General features: G+C 35.3%; 1 protein-coding gene across 1 annotated transcript in view; it reads right to left on the reverse strand.

Moving 5' to 3' along the window:
* The window catches only part of LOC124373241 (probable E3 ubiquitin-protein ligase HERC4), a gene marked incomplete at both ends in the record, with an annotated part of 32,548 nt that overhangs the window by 5,355 nt on the left and 7,145 nt on the right, over window positions 1-20,048 (reverse strand). Inside the window, one exon of the mRNA XM_046831628.1 lies at window positions 54-215. Within this exon, the coding sequence (XP_046687584.1) occupies window positions 54-215 (162 nt within the window). The remainder of the gene's footprint in view (window positions 1-53; window positions 216-20,048) is intronic.

A 20,048-nucleotide genomic window follows, 5' to 3' on the forward strand; every position in this document is an offset into this window, starting at 1 on the left:
TATACAATTACATGATTATTTAAGTGTCAAATGGCAGACAATAAAGAAAGTACCAGATTTAGAGACAGCAAAGCTGTGGCTGCCACCGGAAGCGATGAAGGCAAGGGGAACTCCACTCAGAGACTTGATGAGAGTTGGCTGGGACACAGACTCGCACTTGTGCCCCAAACCTAGTTGTCCACTTTCATTACATCCCCAAGAGAATAGTTGTCCATCTGCAACACCATTAACTCTGCATGTATATATATATGTTTAGAACCTCAGCACTTGCTGGTCCAGGAGCGTAAATCGTGCGTACCTTGTTAGTCATCGCGCCTCATGCTGGTCCGGGCCTTGAACGTGTTGGTCCGGACCCGCAAGTTACGAGGCTCTGTATAGAGCGTGTAACATCCTGGACCAAGAAGTGCTGCTTGCCTGTAAAGTTCATTTTATTGTACAGTAGCTCGCCTAGCGTGAGTATAACGAACTAAATACTCGAATGAGGGAAAATCCCCCACCATTCTCGGACCAAGATTTGCCGGGTTTCTGTACAGGGCATACAGTCGAACGTTGAATAAAGTGCTTTCTCAAATAAAATCCATCTTTATTGCCTTTTAACAGCATACAATATGAAGCAGTCTGTATTAGCCAATGTATTAGCCTACCTACTCATTCACACACAATTATACATACAAAAGGTTCCTCATCCAGACAAACAGGCAATGCCTAATCGGATCCTGTTAAAACGTGTTTTGATTTTAATTTTCTATTCCCAGGCGGCTTTCCATGAACTCACATCCCGTGTCAAAAGCACCTGACACCAATAGGCATTGAAGACGAGATTTAAATTTTTTGGTACTGCCAATGTTTTAAGATCCTCAGGGAGCCTATTAATCAACCTAACACCAGCTTGCGATGGAAAATTATGAGACGCCACCGTTCGATGTGGTTGACTGCGATAGTTATCCCTGCCTCTTGTCTCATAATGGTGAATGTTCCTTCCCTGAGTCAATGTGCTCTTTGATTTACAGAACACAGCCACCTCGAAGATGTAGAGGCAGGGTAAGGTCAGTAAACCAAGCTCCCTGAAGGCATCCCTGCACGACTCTCTTCTCTTTAATTTTGAAATGATTCGTACACAGTTTGTTGTTTGCACAGCTGCCCAGAGTCTTAATATGCAAGGTGCGGATAAACAAGGGCAAAATAAGCCATTCTCAGGATGTCGTGAGAACAGTGTTTTGCCAGATTCCGCAAAGCATACAAACCTGAAGTTACTCTGGAACAAACACTTTCAACAAGATTGTTCCAGGTCAGACCTCGATCTAGGTACATCCCTAGGAATTTGATGGAGTCAGATTTCTTTAAGAGTTTGTCATCTACCAGGACAACAGATCGTGCACTACCTTCACGCTGTCTCAGAAAAAAATCAATTGTGTTTGATTTTGAGCTGTTTGTTTTCAAATTGATTTCCGAAAAAAATTGGATGCACGAATTTTACTGTGACAAATGAATTAATTTCAAGCTTCTGCAAAGAATTTGCAGTAATGCAAAGAGTCGTATCGTCAGCATATTGAATCACTGTTGCATCAGTGTCCCATGATGCACGCAGTCAAAAGCCTTAGAGAGATCGAGGAATATGCTGAGCACCTTATCCCGTCTATCAAAATCATCGACAACAATATCCACAAGACTTGAAACCGCATCAATTGTTGATTTTTTTTACGGAAGCCGAATTGTTCAGGGTACAGTATGTCAAATCTTTACAGAAACGTTGTAGTTCATTTAAAAATGCCTTTTCAGAGATTTTGCTTAAAATTGGCAAGATTGAGATTGGGCGGTAATTTTTGGTTTGATGAGGATCTTCTTTCTTAAAAGTCGGGGCAATTTTTGCTGTTTTCAAATCATCCAGGTAAACTCCAGATAGAAATGAGGAGTGTTTACCACTTTTTTTAGTGGAGTCAAGATATGCTTGGAGCATTTTTTGACTAGCGACATGGACATACCACTGTTGTTACAAGATTTCTTTCAATTTGGTCTTTGCACAATACCAGCCATCTCAGCCTCATGTAAAGATCATAGACGATACCGGTTCTCTACCAAGGTTGCGGGAGAGGGTTTTCAGTGAAGCACGCATCACACGAACCAACTGAGGCAAAATACTTGTTAAATTCGTCAGCAATTTTTTAAGGATCATCTATAAGTTGGTTTTCAACGAGCAGTAAACATTGCTTTGATTTTTGTATTTGATGTTCTCGTTTTACGGATTAATTAATTATTTTCCATGCTGTGTTTGAAAAGTTCTCGGTATTCTTAAATATTTTGTTTAATTCATAGGCTTTAGCAGCTTTTATATAACTTTCTTATATGTCCTTCTATAATTTTTGAAAATTCTTTGAAAATTTTCGTTGTTTGTATTAATAAAAATTGACTGATAAAATTTGAGTTTTTCACGAGATGTGAGAATACCTTGTGTAATCCAAGTATTCTTATGTCGCTTACTGCGTACTTCAAATTTTCTGTAAGGACATGAAATATTTAAATAATAGGGAAAGCGTTCATTAAAAGCATTGTACACCTTATTTGGACACTGAATGTTATTTTAAAAAATTCTAACTTTCTCGCTTAAGGTGATAAATTAACTCGTTAATATTTTGAGGGTTTAGAGCTCTTTGGACCGTATTTTCTGCAAGCCTAGTCACCGGATCAAGTCCATTAATCACAATCCCCTGAGCGAAGTGATCAGAGATGGCAGGATTTAACACGACAACGTCAACTTTCGGGATATTGGTGATAACGTTGTCGATGGTTGTACTCGTCGTGGCACGTACTCGTGTAGGAGGTAGGAGAGTTCACTGACCAATTTAGACCAAAAGATTGAAGAATGTCACGCAGCCGCCGAGTGTGGGGGTCAGGGTGACCCAGTGGACCCAGAGTGTTCATATTTAAATCGCCAATTAAGAGAAATAGTTGATTGTTTGAAAACAAAAATTGGTTAGCAGGCTCTCTAGTTTTCCAAAAAAGGATGAAATAAAACTTCGGTTGTTATTTGGACGGTATATTTCAACAACATTAACTTTTTCGGATGAATTTAAATTAATATTATTACCGGCAGCCTCAAAATCAAATTCCAGAGTATGAATGACTTAAATTTTTTTCAAATTTCAAGGGGATTTTTACAAAGATTGCCACACCACCTCCCTTAAGATTGGAACGAAAAAAAATATGTGCCAATTCATAATTTTGTATTTTTTAAAATGCTGATCGGTTGTAAAACAGTGTTCCAATATTACAATAATATCAGATTTTCGCTCATCGCACATGAGGTCCAACTCTTCTAACTTATTGGTAGCAGATTGAGCATTTAGGTGAATAATTTTTGAATTTCGTAATTTTATGAATATTTTGAGTGGTTTCTGAAAACGTGTTTAACACTTTTTATGAATTTTGATGTTCTGAATGAAAAACAGGATCTGATATCCCTCTCTCGTTTTAAATTCGTCATAGGCTCTTCGTTTTTTTTACAGGAAAGCGTATATTGTTTTCGTCAGGTTTTACAGGCGAAGTAGCTTTGATGACGTCGTCGTAAGTGTCATGCTGCATGAGACGGTTCTGGGCCGGACTGGCGGGCGACTCACAAGTATCAGCAACTGCAAGTGAGGCAGCGGGCACTGGGCAGTGTTAGAGACAACTCAGGCGCAGCAGGCGGTCCGACAGCAGCAACCAAGCCCACCACTATCATTTCGCCCAGCAGCTCTTTACCCGGCAATCGCAGATGCATGCCATCCGTGCGAACTAGTTTCTTCCGATATCTTTAATATCGAGGAGCTTGAGGTTTGAGTGTCTCACGCATAGCTCTTCTATGTAGTAGTTGGCGAGAATGGTCCGTTGGGTCACAGGATGGCTAACGAACGAGCAGATCGCGAAGATAAGGGATCGTCGCCAAGATGACATCGGCCGAACTCAGTCGAGCGGTGACTCTTTTTTCCTCCAGGCGATTATAGATGTTGTGTGACTCACCGGCAGTGATGTCGTTGGTTCTGGCGAGCAGGATGATGCAGCTAGAAGGAGGCGAGGGGCCGCTAGACGTTACATTCAGGAGTTTGGCTCCGGGTTTACATATGCTAGTCACTTTGGAAGCCGATGAGACGCGGTTCTGCACCGTGCCAGGCAGGAAACGGGTATGACTGTCACCCTCAATCACAACATTCCTGAAGGAAAGCAACTCTCTTTTAATTTTGGCCTTCTACCAGGAGAAGTTTTTAGAGGAGGGTGTTGGCCGGATGGTTTACTACTGTTGCAGGTTATTGTACGGGGATTTTTTTGCTGAGCTGCATTAGTCGTTACGATGGTTTTGAGAATGGGTGGTTTCTCGTTTTGTATTTTTGAGAGGTTCAAATCTATTGCTAGTCGTAATAGGAACATATTTTTTATTTTAACAGACAATCCAATCACCCGTCTCCTGAGAGTAGCCGCAGGAACACGCCTGGACCCCCTCTCGGCCCTTAGACATTCAATCTCTGCCTCGAGTACCTGAATAGTTGTCCTCAGATTGGTGACGAGGTCGCGAGTCTCGGAGCACTGTGCGAGCTGACAGCAGGTGGTCACCGGAGCTTCTGATACTCCGGACAGCGAAGGTCGCGCAACAAAAAATGTCATTTGTATACCGAAGAAATCCTTGTGTCCGATTAAATGGAATGATCGACAACCCTCATCAGATCGACATTGAGCTGCCTTATCTGCTCCTTTAATCTACAGCTTTCTGACGCAAGTTAGTCAGCATCAGAGGCTCCCGACGAGGCGACAGGCGTAGGCACTTCGAGTGAGTTTGTAGTAGTCAGGTTTTGTTGCAGTGGCAGGGTCGGATTCTCTCCCGTAGACGCGTGGAACGCAGTAGTCTCGCCCACCGGTGAACTGATCGATGCGGAGGATCTGGATGGAGTGGCGCTCAGCCCAGGGTCCGGGCCAGACGTGGAGCAGGCAGGCGGCGAGTTAGATGCAGGCAGAGTAGGTGAAGCAGCGTCGGTCGCAGACCGAGTCCTGGACAGGCGGTGGCAAAAGCGAACGCTTGGTGACTGGGTGTTTATTGCAAACAGTCAGTGCCGTTATATTTCGATCAGTTTTTAACAGATGCGCTGCAAATTTTTTCTAAGACATCGCCAAGATATGTCTCCATTTTTTAAAATTCTATGTTGTCTGTATTTAAAATTGTTAAAAAGAATACAGGGTTTCCCGGTTTTTGTTTTTTCTATTGTAAATTGCTTGTTTTTGTCAATAATAAGTTAATGAATAAATAAATAAATAGATAAAATTACAAGTCACGATATTAAAAGAATCTAAGTAATAAATTAATAACAAATTAAACTTATTAGATTAACAATAAAAACAGTTTCTCTTCAGCAAAAAGGTGCTTTTGTTGGTTGGAATCGAACCAATGTGTACTGAGTTGCAGTGCCGCGACCCTACTGTTGCTGCCACGCAGGTAGACAAGATGTGGTAGTTACTTCTTGTTCATACGGCTCGTCGCTCTGTGGTTGTGTCAAAAACGGAGTTGCAACAGTTTTGTATTGCAAGTCTAACCTTGCTATTTTTGCGACTAGGTTTAGGGCTAAAACTTACAGAGAAATAAACTATCCAACTCATTGTAAGGCGTTATTCGCATCGGTAATTTAAAAGTGTTCTTTAGTAACTAACTCTAACAAAAACTTTGACGTAAAACCTTGCAAAATTCCATCTGTGCCAGTGCCGCGCTCGTGTGTACTTTCTTGACAGTATACTTTGATTATCAGTAGGATATTAATACGTACGGATTCGAAGACTCCAATGTTTCATTTTATAGAGCCTAAAAGTTAGTTTTGCTATCAAAAATTATTTTTCAAAGATTGTTATTTCACTTTTCATTTTTCATGTATAAAAAACGAGTTCAGGTAAATTAAATCAGGTATGCTGATCGCCTGGTTTTAATTTTTAACTATTATTCACTCTATTCGCAACAATATGAGTGCAGAATTACTAAATATATACTTGTAAATTTATTTTATTTCAGTTTCCTTATTGTTAGAACCTTTTATCATATGTACATGTTAAAAAATTTATTTCTGATGATAAATAGACAGTTGAATCCATACTATAAGCTAAACATGTGATTGAATAGGCCTATTAAGATTTAGACAGGTGTATAATATTTGCATCGATGATCGGAATTTTAAATAGGGTACATTTATCACCGAACTAACCAATACCGCAAAGACAATACAAATTGTTAAAATATAATACAATGTCAGTTTTGTATTTGGACCACACATAACTCACTTTAAAGTTTTAAGGTCTTTGTTATTTTCTGTGTGTTTAAGTATTAGAACAAAAAACGTTGGCTGTTAAGTTACATTTTACAGCTCAGAGGATGATGTTTTGGATGAGATAACTAATAGGGTTATGAAATGTATGCATAAATAAAGAGGTGGGCACCGTTCAGATTCTATCAGACTGTAGAATTGAGAAAGTCCTTAACAATTCTCAGTTTAAATATTCATTGGTATAATATAAATGAAAACGAGTTAATGATTGTCGTATTGCTGCTTGCACTGTACATGAGTCCGTCCGGCGATCTTGGGTTTTATCTCGACGGTAGGCACCGGGTTGGGTGGAGTCGCAGTGACTGGTTAGAGACATAAATCTTTGTATTTTAAACAGATAAGCTCTCTCAAAGATACCTTGATACCCTGTTATGTAAGTTGTATCAATGTATCTACTAGTCTTTCAGCGTTTTCTAATGATATCAATCATCAATCAAATGGTAATTGAGTAAAAATGAGTAATTCAATCAGAAATGACAAATCATTATTTACCATTGCCTTGTTTCAACCAAGTTTGGACAATAATCCAGGTCAGACTTTGACATAAGAACAATTAGCTTGACGTTCCATCTTATCTCTGGTAGAGATTGGTCGAATCAAGTTGTGAAACTTACGTCAAGCAGCTTCAGAGTATTATCATATTGTGAACGAATACATCAAAATTTCCACACAAAATTAACCATATGAAATACATTGATACTTACCGGTTTGATCAGATCAATCTAGACCAAAACTTAGATAAGCTACCGTTTGTAAAGACAACCTTTCGACACTGCTTTGAAAACCCAATTTAAATGGTCCTAACGTTTTAACAAATAATTAGTTCCTAAAAAAATTTAGGTAATTACTGTAATAAAATCAATGACTCGAAAAATGAAAATATGTGGGAAAAATATTTCAAAATCCATGGATATAAACAAAGATAAAGAAAGGATTCCAATTAATTGATCATTTCAATCAAGGGTCAATGAAAGGTTAAAACTCTACGATGTAAAAGATAAAGCAGATTTATTCAAGAAATATTACGTAAACGTCGGGGACAGCCTAGCCCGGTTTTTCCTGTAACCTGGGTCGTCGATACTGAGTACCTGGTGGACGCTTACTTCCGGCTAGAATCTATAACGGGCCCCGATCTCCAGCACGTTGTCACGGATATGAAGGGCGGCTCGGCTCCCGGCAGTGATAATATTCTGGCGTAATTCCTTCAAATTTATTTGGCCTACTTCATTTTTTTCCCTTGTTTAATTTAATAAATCAAAGTATTAATGAGGGAATTTTCCCAATCACTTTCAAACTTGGAAAAGTAATCCCGTTTTATAAAGGGTAAAGTAATGATCATGAATTTGGGCGGACTTCCCAAGTACGTTCATTATTAACAGTAAAAAATTCATTAAATTTATCTAGAGTAATGAATGTGATTGAATGATAACATATAAAATATATCTTCTTACAGGCCGTCCTTGTATATGTTTATTCTTTACGCCTCTGATAACTACTAAGTTACGTATTGACTGTTTACATTTCTTTTAGTGGCAATCCAAAATTTACCCAAAGAATTATATTGTTTTTTTTTCTACGGTTTTTAGCTATTGAATTATGGTATAAGAGCACAATCATATTTTAAAAATTTTGCTATAACCAATTTTAAACGCCGGTTACCCATCCAAGCAGCTGCCACACTCGGCGTTGCTTGATCTCGTACCGCTACACTGTGCCATTGGCAAGAGGAAATTTTCGCTGCCACAACTATAAAAAAAACTAAGGTACCTATGGGCTAATAAAAAAAATCGTAGGATGGATTTGGTTACAAATATTGCTTTATCTAAACAGTGGTTTGCAAGAAGACCTACGTGAACAAATTGCTTTATAGTACCTTGAGAATGAAATTATGTTCAGATAAAAATATTTTCCCAAACCATTATTCCACAAACAACGTAAAGAAATATCATGTCAATCATAATATTATTGTTATCATAATATCTGACTTAAATATCGTATTTTTTTATTTATTTAAGTTTTTATTTAAACAAAAAGAACATATTTTATTTACATCAAATTCCATAAACAATATATAAAAAATAATAATAACAAAATATTATCGTAAAGTAAATGTGAAACTCTTAATGATATCAAAATGAACACGAGAACTTTATGCAAACAGTAAAAAGTCTTTCCAACCAGATAACTTTTGAGTTTTGAGGCATAAATAATTTAGGACTTAAGTAAACAATTAAATGTTTATAAATTTGTAACTTCAATTTTTTAATTTGTATATAATTCTAGTTTCTATTTCTGAAGATTTGTTCTGGACTTTTAAACACAATGTAGTTGTGGAAAACAATATAATTGCAATAATAAATTAATTAATAACAGAGAGTTATTCAAGCATATAATTTTTAGAAAACATATATCAGCATAGACCGAAATATACTACCGTAAGTCCCCCTGAGAGTATCATGGTCAGTAACGTCAAAACCGTAATTAAACAGAACAGAGAGAAATATTATGCTCATTTCACTCAACGGCGGTAACTGCTTTTCGAACAAATAAAGAAAGGCAAAAATTGTCGAGGCATTATGAGGATTAGGATTTAGATGAACAAAATGTATTATTGTTTTAAATTAAATAGTGTTTTATGGTAATGGATTTGAGTAGGCCTAATGTATTCTAGTCCAGTAACGTACAGTAGATTTTACGTTATTCAGAAATGTACTATGTTCTCAATATTAAAAAAATCTTGTGTTATCGATATATCAAGGTTAAAATTGAGTTTTTTTTAGGATTTGAAAGGCCTTGCTAATCTTAAAATCAGTTGAGAAAACACCTTACATATTTGAGGATAGTAAAAAAGTAGTCCAGTTAAGGAATAGACAAAAATATGTTGTTTGACTAGAAGAAGACAAGAGGAAAGCTGGATTCAAACAATTCGATTTTGTAGAAATAAAATTAACTAAATATACTCGTATTATAATATGACAGTTAACAGATCTAGATTGAATACTATAAGACTCGACCTGTTTATCTATAAGTCTGGTCTAAAATCACAACACAGTAACTTTAAACCAATGTCACTTTTGACATCAATAGATACGATTCTCGAGAAATGTGTAAAAATTCAGTTACCGAGTTACCTAAAGCAATTTCACATTGTACCTAACGAACATTATGGTTTTAGAGAAGAAAAAAAGTACATCCGGTGCTTTAATTGACGTTACTAAGTTAATTTCACATATATAAAAAAACATGTTAAAGTGACATTCCTAGACCAAGCTAAGGTTTTTGATTCCGTTAATAGAAGAAATCTCATTAGAAAACTGGAAATTACTGGAGTTAAGAACAACGACGTGGAGTATCTGCAGGAATTATTGCAGTACAATGATCTTTTTACAATTTCTGTAAGTCAAATGTATGTATGTATTGTTTGGAAACAAATAAATTAAATTAAATTAAATTTTTACTGGAATAAAGGTAATTCGAATTATATGTAGCCGAGCAGTCCATAAAGTTAGTATTATAGTTTTACTATAGAAATTTCTTTTAGATCGTGCGAGATAAATTCGTTGAGTTTAAAATCTTACATATCACGTTTATATCACGAAGATTATGAATTAGAATTAGTAACAATTTTCCAAGTTGCACTCAAAACTGTTCCCACCTGTCAAAATCTACTCTATGTTAGTTAAAACTTCTTTAACTAATAATAACTATTAATTCTATTGGGCCATTGCATTGTAAGATATAAAGTATCTTGAAGTTTTAGTCTATTAATAAAAAAATTATTTAAAAAATGAGCTTCTTGCAAATTGATAAGTTAGGTTTGTTTAAATAGTCTCTAATAGTTTCGAAGACATATTAACGATTTAACGATTTCTCTAACGATCTAACATCAATAGATCGATAACACTACTCCAATTTTTATTATGCATTGTTTTTCGTTAGTTTTCTTACTAAAAACTCTCAGTTTTACTTTTTCAGCGTATCAACGTATTTATTTCTAAGAAAATGAAAAATAAAATGCTAATGTGCTACGAAACAGATTTACAAAAATGTTGTATATTCCGTGCCTGGGGAGGAAATACACTATGATCTCAGATCTATCTTTTTGTCAGATCTCAGTTTGATGACTAATAGTTTGTATAAAACTGTAAATAAAAAGAATATCTAATATGACATTAGAGTCTGTGGCATAATTAAAATATTGAAATTAAAATCGTCAACAAACTAAATAGATTATTTTGTCCATTTATATTCGTATATGAGCATTAACTTTTATGGTGGTTATTTCCCTATCGCTCTAACGTGTTTGTGTCACACTTTGTGTGTGGACCCCAAACCTAGACAATGGAGGTCAACCACTCACATACAAGGCGGCGGAAACACATACAATTACTGATTTTTAGTCAAAAAATTTGTGCAGTTGTATTTACAGTAAATATAATGCCTTCGTATTAATAGTATATCGGAAAAATTTTAACCTATATTGGTTAGAATGTAATTTAATTATACTTTATAATCTGTCCTGCTGTGATATTTGAAATTGCAGACTTGTCCTCAATTCAAAAATATTTACCTTAGTGTGTCTTTCTCTCTAGAAGGACTTCCTGATACTTGGGACTCTGCAAGTCAGGTCAGTCCGGGCAGGTAGTCCCCCCGCGGCGCTCGGAGTATCGATTTAAAATAGGACTCACGACACAGGAACCCTGAATGGTCAACCCAGGCGAGCCACACCGCCCGGTTCGGAAGGGCCGGTTTCGTCGTCGGCCTGTTGTAACTGACCATCAGCGCTTTGGCATTTTGGTTGAAATAACCACAAACGCACTCTTATTAAAATTCAAACCATTGATGTAAAAGGTACATGCACAATCAGCCACGTTGTTAGTCTAAATTTCCACGAAATGAGATCAACCCGGCGATGCCTCAGTTTAAAACTACTGCCGCCACGTTTAGCCTTGTAGTTTGTTTATCGTATGATGGTTGTTCCAGATCAGTATTCTAAGAACGCAAATTTAATAGAATAGGCATTCCAAACTGGACAAAGCCTTCCCCTTTTCGTTAATATGTTCAATAGACTGTAATACCTCTCATATGGAGGCTAATTTTAACATATCTACTGCCTTATTGAAATAAAATAGCGGACAAACTTAACGCGGCTACGTTTTTCAAAGGTCGCTTTCATCGGGTACCAATCCCTCTTTTAAAAAAAATATATTAAAGAGCCTTCAGTTTAGTCATTAATTTATATTTGCATCTAGATAATTTCATTGCTTTAAAGAAGTAACACTAGTTGGCTTCCGGCCACGCATCTGAGTCAGATTTTGCCATGGGGCCTTGCACATTTTGCTTTGCATACCAATTTCATACCGTCTACATAGGTGACTATTCAATACTAATCTTATGAAACAGAATAAGGAGGAAATTCGGTATAGAGAAGAACGATTGTACTAATAAACGATGCAGCGGTCACAGAGGAGAATTGATTTTGCGCTATTATTACTTGAAAGTATTAGGTCCGGCAACGAATACGCTAACACTACAACTAGGTCGGGCCACCGTACTCTGCTGCATTGATATCACATTGAAACCTTATGAAAAATAAATTTCCCTTAAACTATAACCAAAAAACCCCTTTTGATATCAAAACCATGGTGTTTATATAATTTGCGGCGGTGGTCAGAATTTTAATGACGGTAAGTTTATGGCCGTCCTAACTGATATAGCAAAGTGCACTGATGGTCATTCTTTACTGAACAGACGATAGCAAAGCCGAATCTTCCAACCATTTATGTATACAACTACTAGATAGATAACTGCGCAATTTAAAATTTGTCTTGCCGAATGGGATCTTTGCATCTACCAGACGACAATAAGACGGCAGCTGCAGTAATTACTTATGTTGTGATCGCCTTGTTTTTTTGTACTCGCTCAGTCAGGTACGAAGTTATAGCCTACTGAATGTATGTTTAATAATCATGTATATTTTTTACCCGGTGATAAAAGGTTTAAGAATCATGAACTAAACATGAAGAATTAAAAATGATAAGCAAATCAAGAATTTATTCACTTCTTCTTGCTGTTTGACTCAAATGTCACATGTTTTAACGATACACTTGTCACATCCGCTCGCAAATTATAGAAAATTCATTGCTATTCAAGGGTAAGCATAGTTGGTACTTTTATTCTAATAATTTTTTAAATATAGGAATTCACACATTGGTAAAATATTTTAAACTATTTGTAAATAGTTATTTATTCAAAGTTTATTTAGTGTTAAAAACAATCGTTTTCACGGGGAAAATATTTGAGATAACTACATTTTTAGTTACATATTATCCAAATACTACTACAAATCTCGATAACATTAAATAAGTGCAAAAATGGATCTTTATAAAGCAAAATTATTGTCCTAACACGTAAATGCAATCTGTTTTTAAATCTAAAACGTCATTCCCAGTTTAGGAATTTATACAAACTGTGCAGGATGAATTAAAATCACTAATGCCTCTAAAATCAAGAACGGTGAAAGAATTGCCAGATAAGTTTTTGCAATAAACCGTAATGACCTACCTAAAAGCATCTCTGCATGACTCTCTGGCTCTCAAACCAAAAATCATTCTCACAGTTCTTTTTTTGGAGTCTGAATACCCGTTCCAATTTGTGTTTTGCACAGCTACCCAGAGTTTAATTCCATACCCTAGATGAGGATATATTTTTCAAAAATATGCCGTTTTCAAGACTCCGATGAAGCAATACTGTGCCAAGTTGCGAAGAGCAAAAATTTCTGATGCAATTTCTGCACATGCGTGGTCGATGTGATTATCCCAAGTCAAAACCCCGATCTAGCTACATTTCAAGGAATTTCGTGGTTTTTGTGTTTTTGTTGTTTACATGTTTTATACTGTAAAGTTTCATTAAATGTAGAATATAGTAAATGTTTTGTTGGTAGTGCTAATATTGACAGTGTCCTGCACTAAGTACCAAAGAAAAAAAATTGACTTTTCCTGTAAAGTGACGAGATAAGCCAGGGTCACAGTGGTCAGCTAGGCGAAAGACTCAAGAGTGTATGTCAAATGGTATTTTAAAATTATTTTTTAATTTGTAAGTAGCAGATTTGAGAATTTTATTGTGTGATAGGAGTTATGGCACAGTTTCAAGTCTATAATATTTATTGAGAAAATGTTTTAAGGAAAACTGGTAATAATGATTTATTAAAATGTCCTTAATACAAAAGCAGCAAAGTATGGTGTTGTTTTTGATGGGGAATGATGGGATTGAATTTAAAACCTTTGATAAATGTTTTATAAGAATTAAATATAGAGTAATATGAAATATTATTATATTGTTTATCGAGATTCGGCCGGCAAAGCAGATTCGGGACGACTCAGACGAATTTCCGGAGGTTCATATCGGTTTGCTTCCGGAGTGAAAAACTCGTAGAATCATCTATTAAAGTCTATAGTTTTATATTTAAATACATCCATGACCTTTTTTATTGATACAAAAATCCAATGTAGTTCCTAAATCTGGCAATAATACTAAATATGATTGTATAAATAAATTGAGAACAAGCAAAGTAATTTCCTTCCTCTTTTTAATCAGCTTTCATTGCGCCCTCTCATGAATGACGTGGTTGGTAAAGTCTATCAATACATTAGAACAGCGTGTATTAAAATTATCGCATGGGTATTGAATTTTTTAACGATGTTTATGACACTGTACATAGGGAAAAGTGCGTTAGCTGAATGATGAAGAAGTTAATATCTAGGCATGTCAATAATTTAACTGTAATTAGGATTTTAGTCCAATATAAATTTTCATGATAGGCAGGAGTTTGGAAAATGATTGCTTTATGACACATTTTTCATTATATTGCTATTTAATTAGCCAATTGGAATGGAACATCATGTAAGATTATGTTATGTTAGGCCAACGGTTTTCAATGGTTGAGTGTTCTGAGTGGCGCGTTTATTATCTGGAAAGTGATAGCCTGGAGTTATAAATTTCAGGGAACCGCTCCAGAGAAGACAGCTCAATAAGACAATACTCTTGAATTGAAGACGATAACGCAATTATAATATCTTAACAGTGCATATTAAAAAGAATATTATAAAATGTGTTCTACCTGTGTGATATTTGTTAAAACCTTTCGACCAAATAAAGAGTATAACAAAGAAATGCTAATTTCCACAATATAAAATTCCTTTGATACATACAAAAATCATTGTAGTAATTTAGACATACCAGTATGCACAAGGGGGCAATTTGTCAGGCCAAAATATTATTTTTGAAAATGTTGAATTTATTGTTAATTAAATAAATTTACCCCTTTCCTAAAAATATTACAGCTAACAGCTAAGCATTCACGATACAAATATTTCCTTTTTGTATGTTGATAACTTCTTCTTTAGTTATTATTTATTTTATGAATATCTTGCCCAAATAATTACTCAATAGAAAATATGAGGTATTATTAATCTATAGTATACAATTTTGTATACAAGTTTTGTGTGCAATACGAAACAAAGGTATTAGTGTTATTACCACTCTCTGGCTAGTGCCTAACCAAACTCTATAGAGTGACACAGACCTTCATCTCTCGGGGGAGAAAGAGCGAGCAGTCGAATGGCAAAGAATGAACATCCGCCCCGCTGACCAATATAGTACTCTTACTACCACTACGACGCGACAATAGTACTCTTGTCCGGCATGCCTTGACCGTGGTTAGCACCTCCTGCACTAGGTCAGGGATTCATTCCTGAGTTTTTCTAAAACACTTCAATAACTAACGCTCGCTCCCACTTAACTCTATGTTGGCAGCCGATCTTTAAGGTTGACTTTTTGATTATTCCTAATACTGCAATTTTGGGTTAAAAAAGATATTCAGATTAATCTCATAACCAGAACTAAAAACTGTTGATGATAAAGATATGAATTTTTAGGTGCAAGTAGTCTGGCTGAATAAAATGTCATGAATTTATTTATAAAACATTTTTTAGCTATTTAAATATTTTGTTAAACATTTTAAAGCTATATTTAATCTTAACAAATTTAATTTCCTCAACTCATTAATTAAGAAATGTCACGTCCTGAAGTACTATTAATCTACGTACTGTACAAAATTCACTTTTTATCGTCGGCATCGGCCGTTTAATTTAGACTTCATCACAAACATTTTCTCATTTACACATACGTGCTGTATCCCTATATTATTAACTTATTCTCTTACGACTTATATTAAGGTAATATGTGAAAAGCTATTACACGTGTTGCCTTTGTTAAACCTTCTGTTAATGCAGAGTATAACGAGACCTCGATTTTACAAATGACAATGTAGAGTGTGAACAGATTTGCTGAGTGTTCTTATTATTCTACTTGGAGATATCTATGATTTGATGATCATTGTGTAGTGAGGAATTACTTCCTCCCGTGTTTAGTAACTTTAAATTAGTATTTACTGGTTTCTTGCAATAAGACGGAAACATTTATATGTTATTTGGAGAAAGGAATGCAAGTATGATCGTTGGACAAAATGCAGGTAATTATAAACGAAATGGGTTAAGTGAAAGGTTAACATCTAAAGTTACACTATATGTTTAACATTTAATGGTAAATAAGAAACAGTATTGTGCATTGGCATCCCGTAGCGTTTAAATGTTGATAGGGTTTAAATCCAATCAAATAGGTGTCAGTTCCTTATAGGACATATTTGGTTAGGGATCATAAGAACTATCAGACACAGAACTTCGTGACACACTTTTAAGAATGCCTTGCTTTTAGATTTATGCACCAGACTTAGTGCAAACAAATATTCTAAACTCTATGATGGAAGCAGTGATTTAACGCGATTTACTGAGTGTTTATCCATCGCATTTACATAACAGAGCTATATACATAATACATAACACAACTATATACGAAAAACTAAGGCGCGGCGTTGAATTTTCAAAATCAAGCAACATTGGAAACCTCTTCTATATTTATCCCATAAGAGTATATTTTAGCTGTTATTACTGTGTCGTGTAGTGCTTAAATCTATAGAAATATCTTGAATTCGTTTTCATTAAAAATATACTAAAAGATAATTAGCATTCTTTACAACGACTTGAGCAAGGTATTATTATCGTGTGTATGAATGTGAAAGAATTGGGGAGGGAGAGTTTATTTGGCTAGACCCCCTAATCAAGTGCAATGCACATATGAGTAAAGCAACCTTATTTGGCTTAAGCATTAGGTGTGTAAAAAACGTTGAAATTTATTAAAAAATATATATTTTTTAACCTTTTTATCGGTACGTTCACACCATTCTCTATTTGGGGCGGTTCCCTAACACAAAGAAATTTATAATGATGATCATAAAATAATCAATGTGAAAATTTCGCACCTGTAATATTTTAAAACAGTTGACATTTAAGAGGCTCTTTTAAATAACTAATTTTTGTAACTGTAGAGACGGAAAATGGGATTTTTAGCTATTTTATAGACCAGTAGGGCGTAGCCCGAACAGATTTTTGAAATAAGAATATGCATATACTCATCATCCAGGGAACCCTAAGAATGTCTACGTAAAATTGCAGTACAATGGGTTAAATAGTTAAAGCGTGAAAGCAAAACATACAAAACATAAGCACTTTTCCATTTATAATATTATTAATACCTTCATGTTACATCTAGGCCTAAAAATCACTGATAATAAGGATAATACATTTTACCGTACGTGCTGTGGCTTGTGGGAATATTTTTATTTTATTCACAATAAAATTGTTAAATTATATTTGATTTAAATATAGACATTTTTAAGATATGTGGAATTATAAATAAGTAATTATTTATGAAATACTTTGTCCTTTCCTGAAGTTCTAAATTACGTACAAAAATAAAATTTTGATATCCATCCGCTTCTTTTGGTCCTAATTTACGAACTTGACAAATATTTTATACATTCAATGTATGTAGGTCTTAAAAGCCATTAATAAAGCTTTATATCTACGAGAGTGGTCTGAAAAGTTTCCGACCTAACAAACATGACATCATTTGTGAAATAAAAAAATCAACATAGTATCTTTGTTTACTCTACGCACTTCTATCAGCGACACCATCTATGTAACCCGTAAAAATTGTAATCGGAATATTTTTTCTGAAAAATAATTGTTCACGAAGGTGATTGCCTCTTCATTAGACGATCATCTTTGTCCTCCGAGCTCAATTTTGAGATGAAGGAACGAAAAGAATTCGCTTGGGATCAGAGCTGGTGAGTAAAGGCCATTTCACACTGGCATCCATGGACATCTACGGACGGGAATGGAAAAAAATTGCTTAACATGTATTTTAATGGGACCATTCAAACTGGCGTACATGGATATCCACGTATGTCCTAGGACGTCTTGGACGCGTCCACATAGATCGCTCTCGGAGCGATCAGCTTGGAACATCCGAGTGGACGCGCATGCGCAGTCGACCCACAAGGCAAGGCGTTCTCGACTACTAATCGCTTTCCGGCAGTTTGTATCCTTTTTCGAGATTTCTTCATCAATAATTGACAAAACTTCTTCGAACTCGTCCTTATTTAATCTAAAATAGGTCTTGAACCTGTCGTCATCTAACTTGAGATCGCGTATTAAAGTGTGGTACTCACCAAACCTTTCTCGTTTTTTGTTTATCGGGTGAACCCATTTAGATCTATTTGTATGACTGTATAACAGTACTGCTTCTTCGTCACTACTGCTACTTTGACAATCAAGCCACTGTACGTCTTCACAAAACCTATCACTACACCACGACACGTTAGAAGACATCATCTCTTTGTCGAAGACTGTTTGTAAGAGTAGACGGGGGAAATGACACATCTACTACAAATATGTCCACATGCAGTGTAAAATGGCACGTCCAAGGCGTCGATGGACATCCAAGGACATCCATGGACGCTGTGGATTGCAGTGTGAAAAGGCCTTAAGACGGATGGTTATGCAGTTAAATCCGTAATTCATGGATTTTCGCCATCATAACCACTAAGGGACGAGAAGGTTCGTAGCCTTGGTGAAACATTATATTCTTTTTATACAAATGTGGGCGTTTCTTTAAAAATTTTCTACCTTTACCTTGTCAAGTAATTATGGATAGTATGCTCCTGTAATGGTTTTCCTTTTTGAAGCTAATCGATTAAATTAATTTTATTATATCGCATAAACAGTCATCATCTCTTTCCCAACCAAAAAAGCAGCATTTTTTCTTTTTTTTGAGTCGGTTCCCCTTTTGTATTTTTCTTTCGGGTGTATAATAGTGTAGTCAAGTTTTTATCTACAGTAATTAATCAGCGCATTTGGATTATTTCGCCTAAACATATAGACGGATTGGATGCATAGAAGAGCGTTGGAAATGTTCATCCTAAAATCTTTTTGGTCTAACGTGAGCAAACGCGACATTAAACGCGCGCGGACAGCTTTTTTATGCCTAAATGTTGATTTAAAATGTGATAGACACGTTCTTTAGAAATATAACCTGTGATATATTTTTTCGCTTTAATTCGGTGGTCGTCTAGCACCATTTGGTTAACTTTGTCGATGATTTTCATGGGTAGTTGCAGTTTTTGGACGTCTCGAACGTTCATCGTCTCCCAAGATCCATTTTTAAATGAAGCAGCCCAAAATTTCACTCATCAATTTCATATTTTCATCTCATTCCGTATTTATAATTTTAGGAGATAAATACGTTGCTGGTTATCTTATAGTAATAGCTGGTTATAAATTGGTAGATTTAATTCAGCAGTTAGTATGGAATTAGTAGGCCTATACGTGTATACATTCCTGGTCCCCGATCATATTCGAACATTAGTTTAAATTTGAAACAATTCTTAGATTTAAGTTCATCATTGATGATTGGTGTATTATTTTTAAAATATTATTAATGTAGAATGTTTACATTCTTTTAGTGTGTTAAGGTGATATATGTGATGTAGATGTTAAAAATTTTAATATAAAAATTACTTTGAAGAGTGCTATAAAATTTGTGATGTTCTGGCAAAATAAAACTGTTATTTTATCTATTTCAATTAAATCCTTTCGCTGATTTGCTGACCACACAACTACCCAGCAATAATTGAGATGCTTGAAGCATAGTATTCTCCGTGTTTAAACCAGGCACTGTCAATTAACTTTTATGTTAAATTTACTTTAGGAACGTGACCCATTAACAAATTAAAAAACAGTATTATGACAAAAATGCACAGCGTAGATAAATTTTACTTACATTAAAACATGCGCATTACCATATCTATTAATAATTATAAATGGGAAAATAATTTAAACTGAAAATCTATTTAATGCGTATGATATAGAAAACGTCATTATATTGAATTGCATCTTTAATATTATGAAATACAATAAATGTTTGTGGGCAATAAGGAGGTCACAGATCGGATACAACAGCAATTTATGTTTTAATATTAATGATTATCCAAGAAATTCTGTTACATTCACCTAAGGTAATATTATTGATTACCTTAAAATTAAATAAAATATGTGAAATTAATGCTTTATAACTTGGAGTTTTACAAACGAAAGGCAAGTCCAGGTCCTTTCAATAATTTACAATCAAAAGGCAGATGCAGGTCCCTTCCCCTCTTTATCCCACCACCAACCACACGACCCGTGGACCAACATGTACCGCTTAATTGTACGGTGTATAAAATGGACCAACATGGACCGCTCATTACACGCGGACCAG

The sequence above is a fragment of the Homalodisca vitripennis genome, unplaced genomic scaffold, assembly GCF_021130785.1.
Source record: "Homalodisca vitripennis isolate AUS2020 unplaced genomic scaffold, UT_GWSS_2.1 ScUCBcl_5138;HRSCAF=11729, whole genome shotgun sequence".
NCBI lineage: Eukaryota > Metazoa > Arthropoda > Insecta > Hemiptera > Cicadellidae > Homalodisca > Homalodisca vitripennis.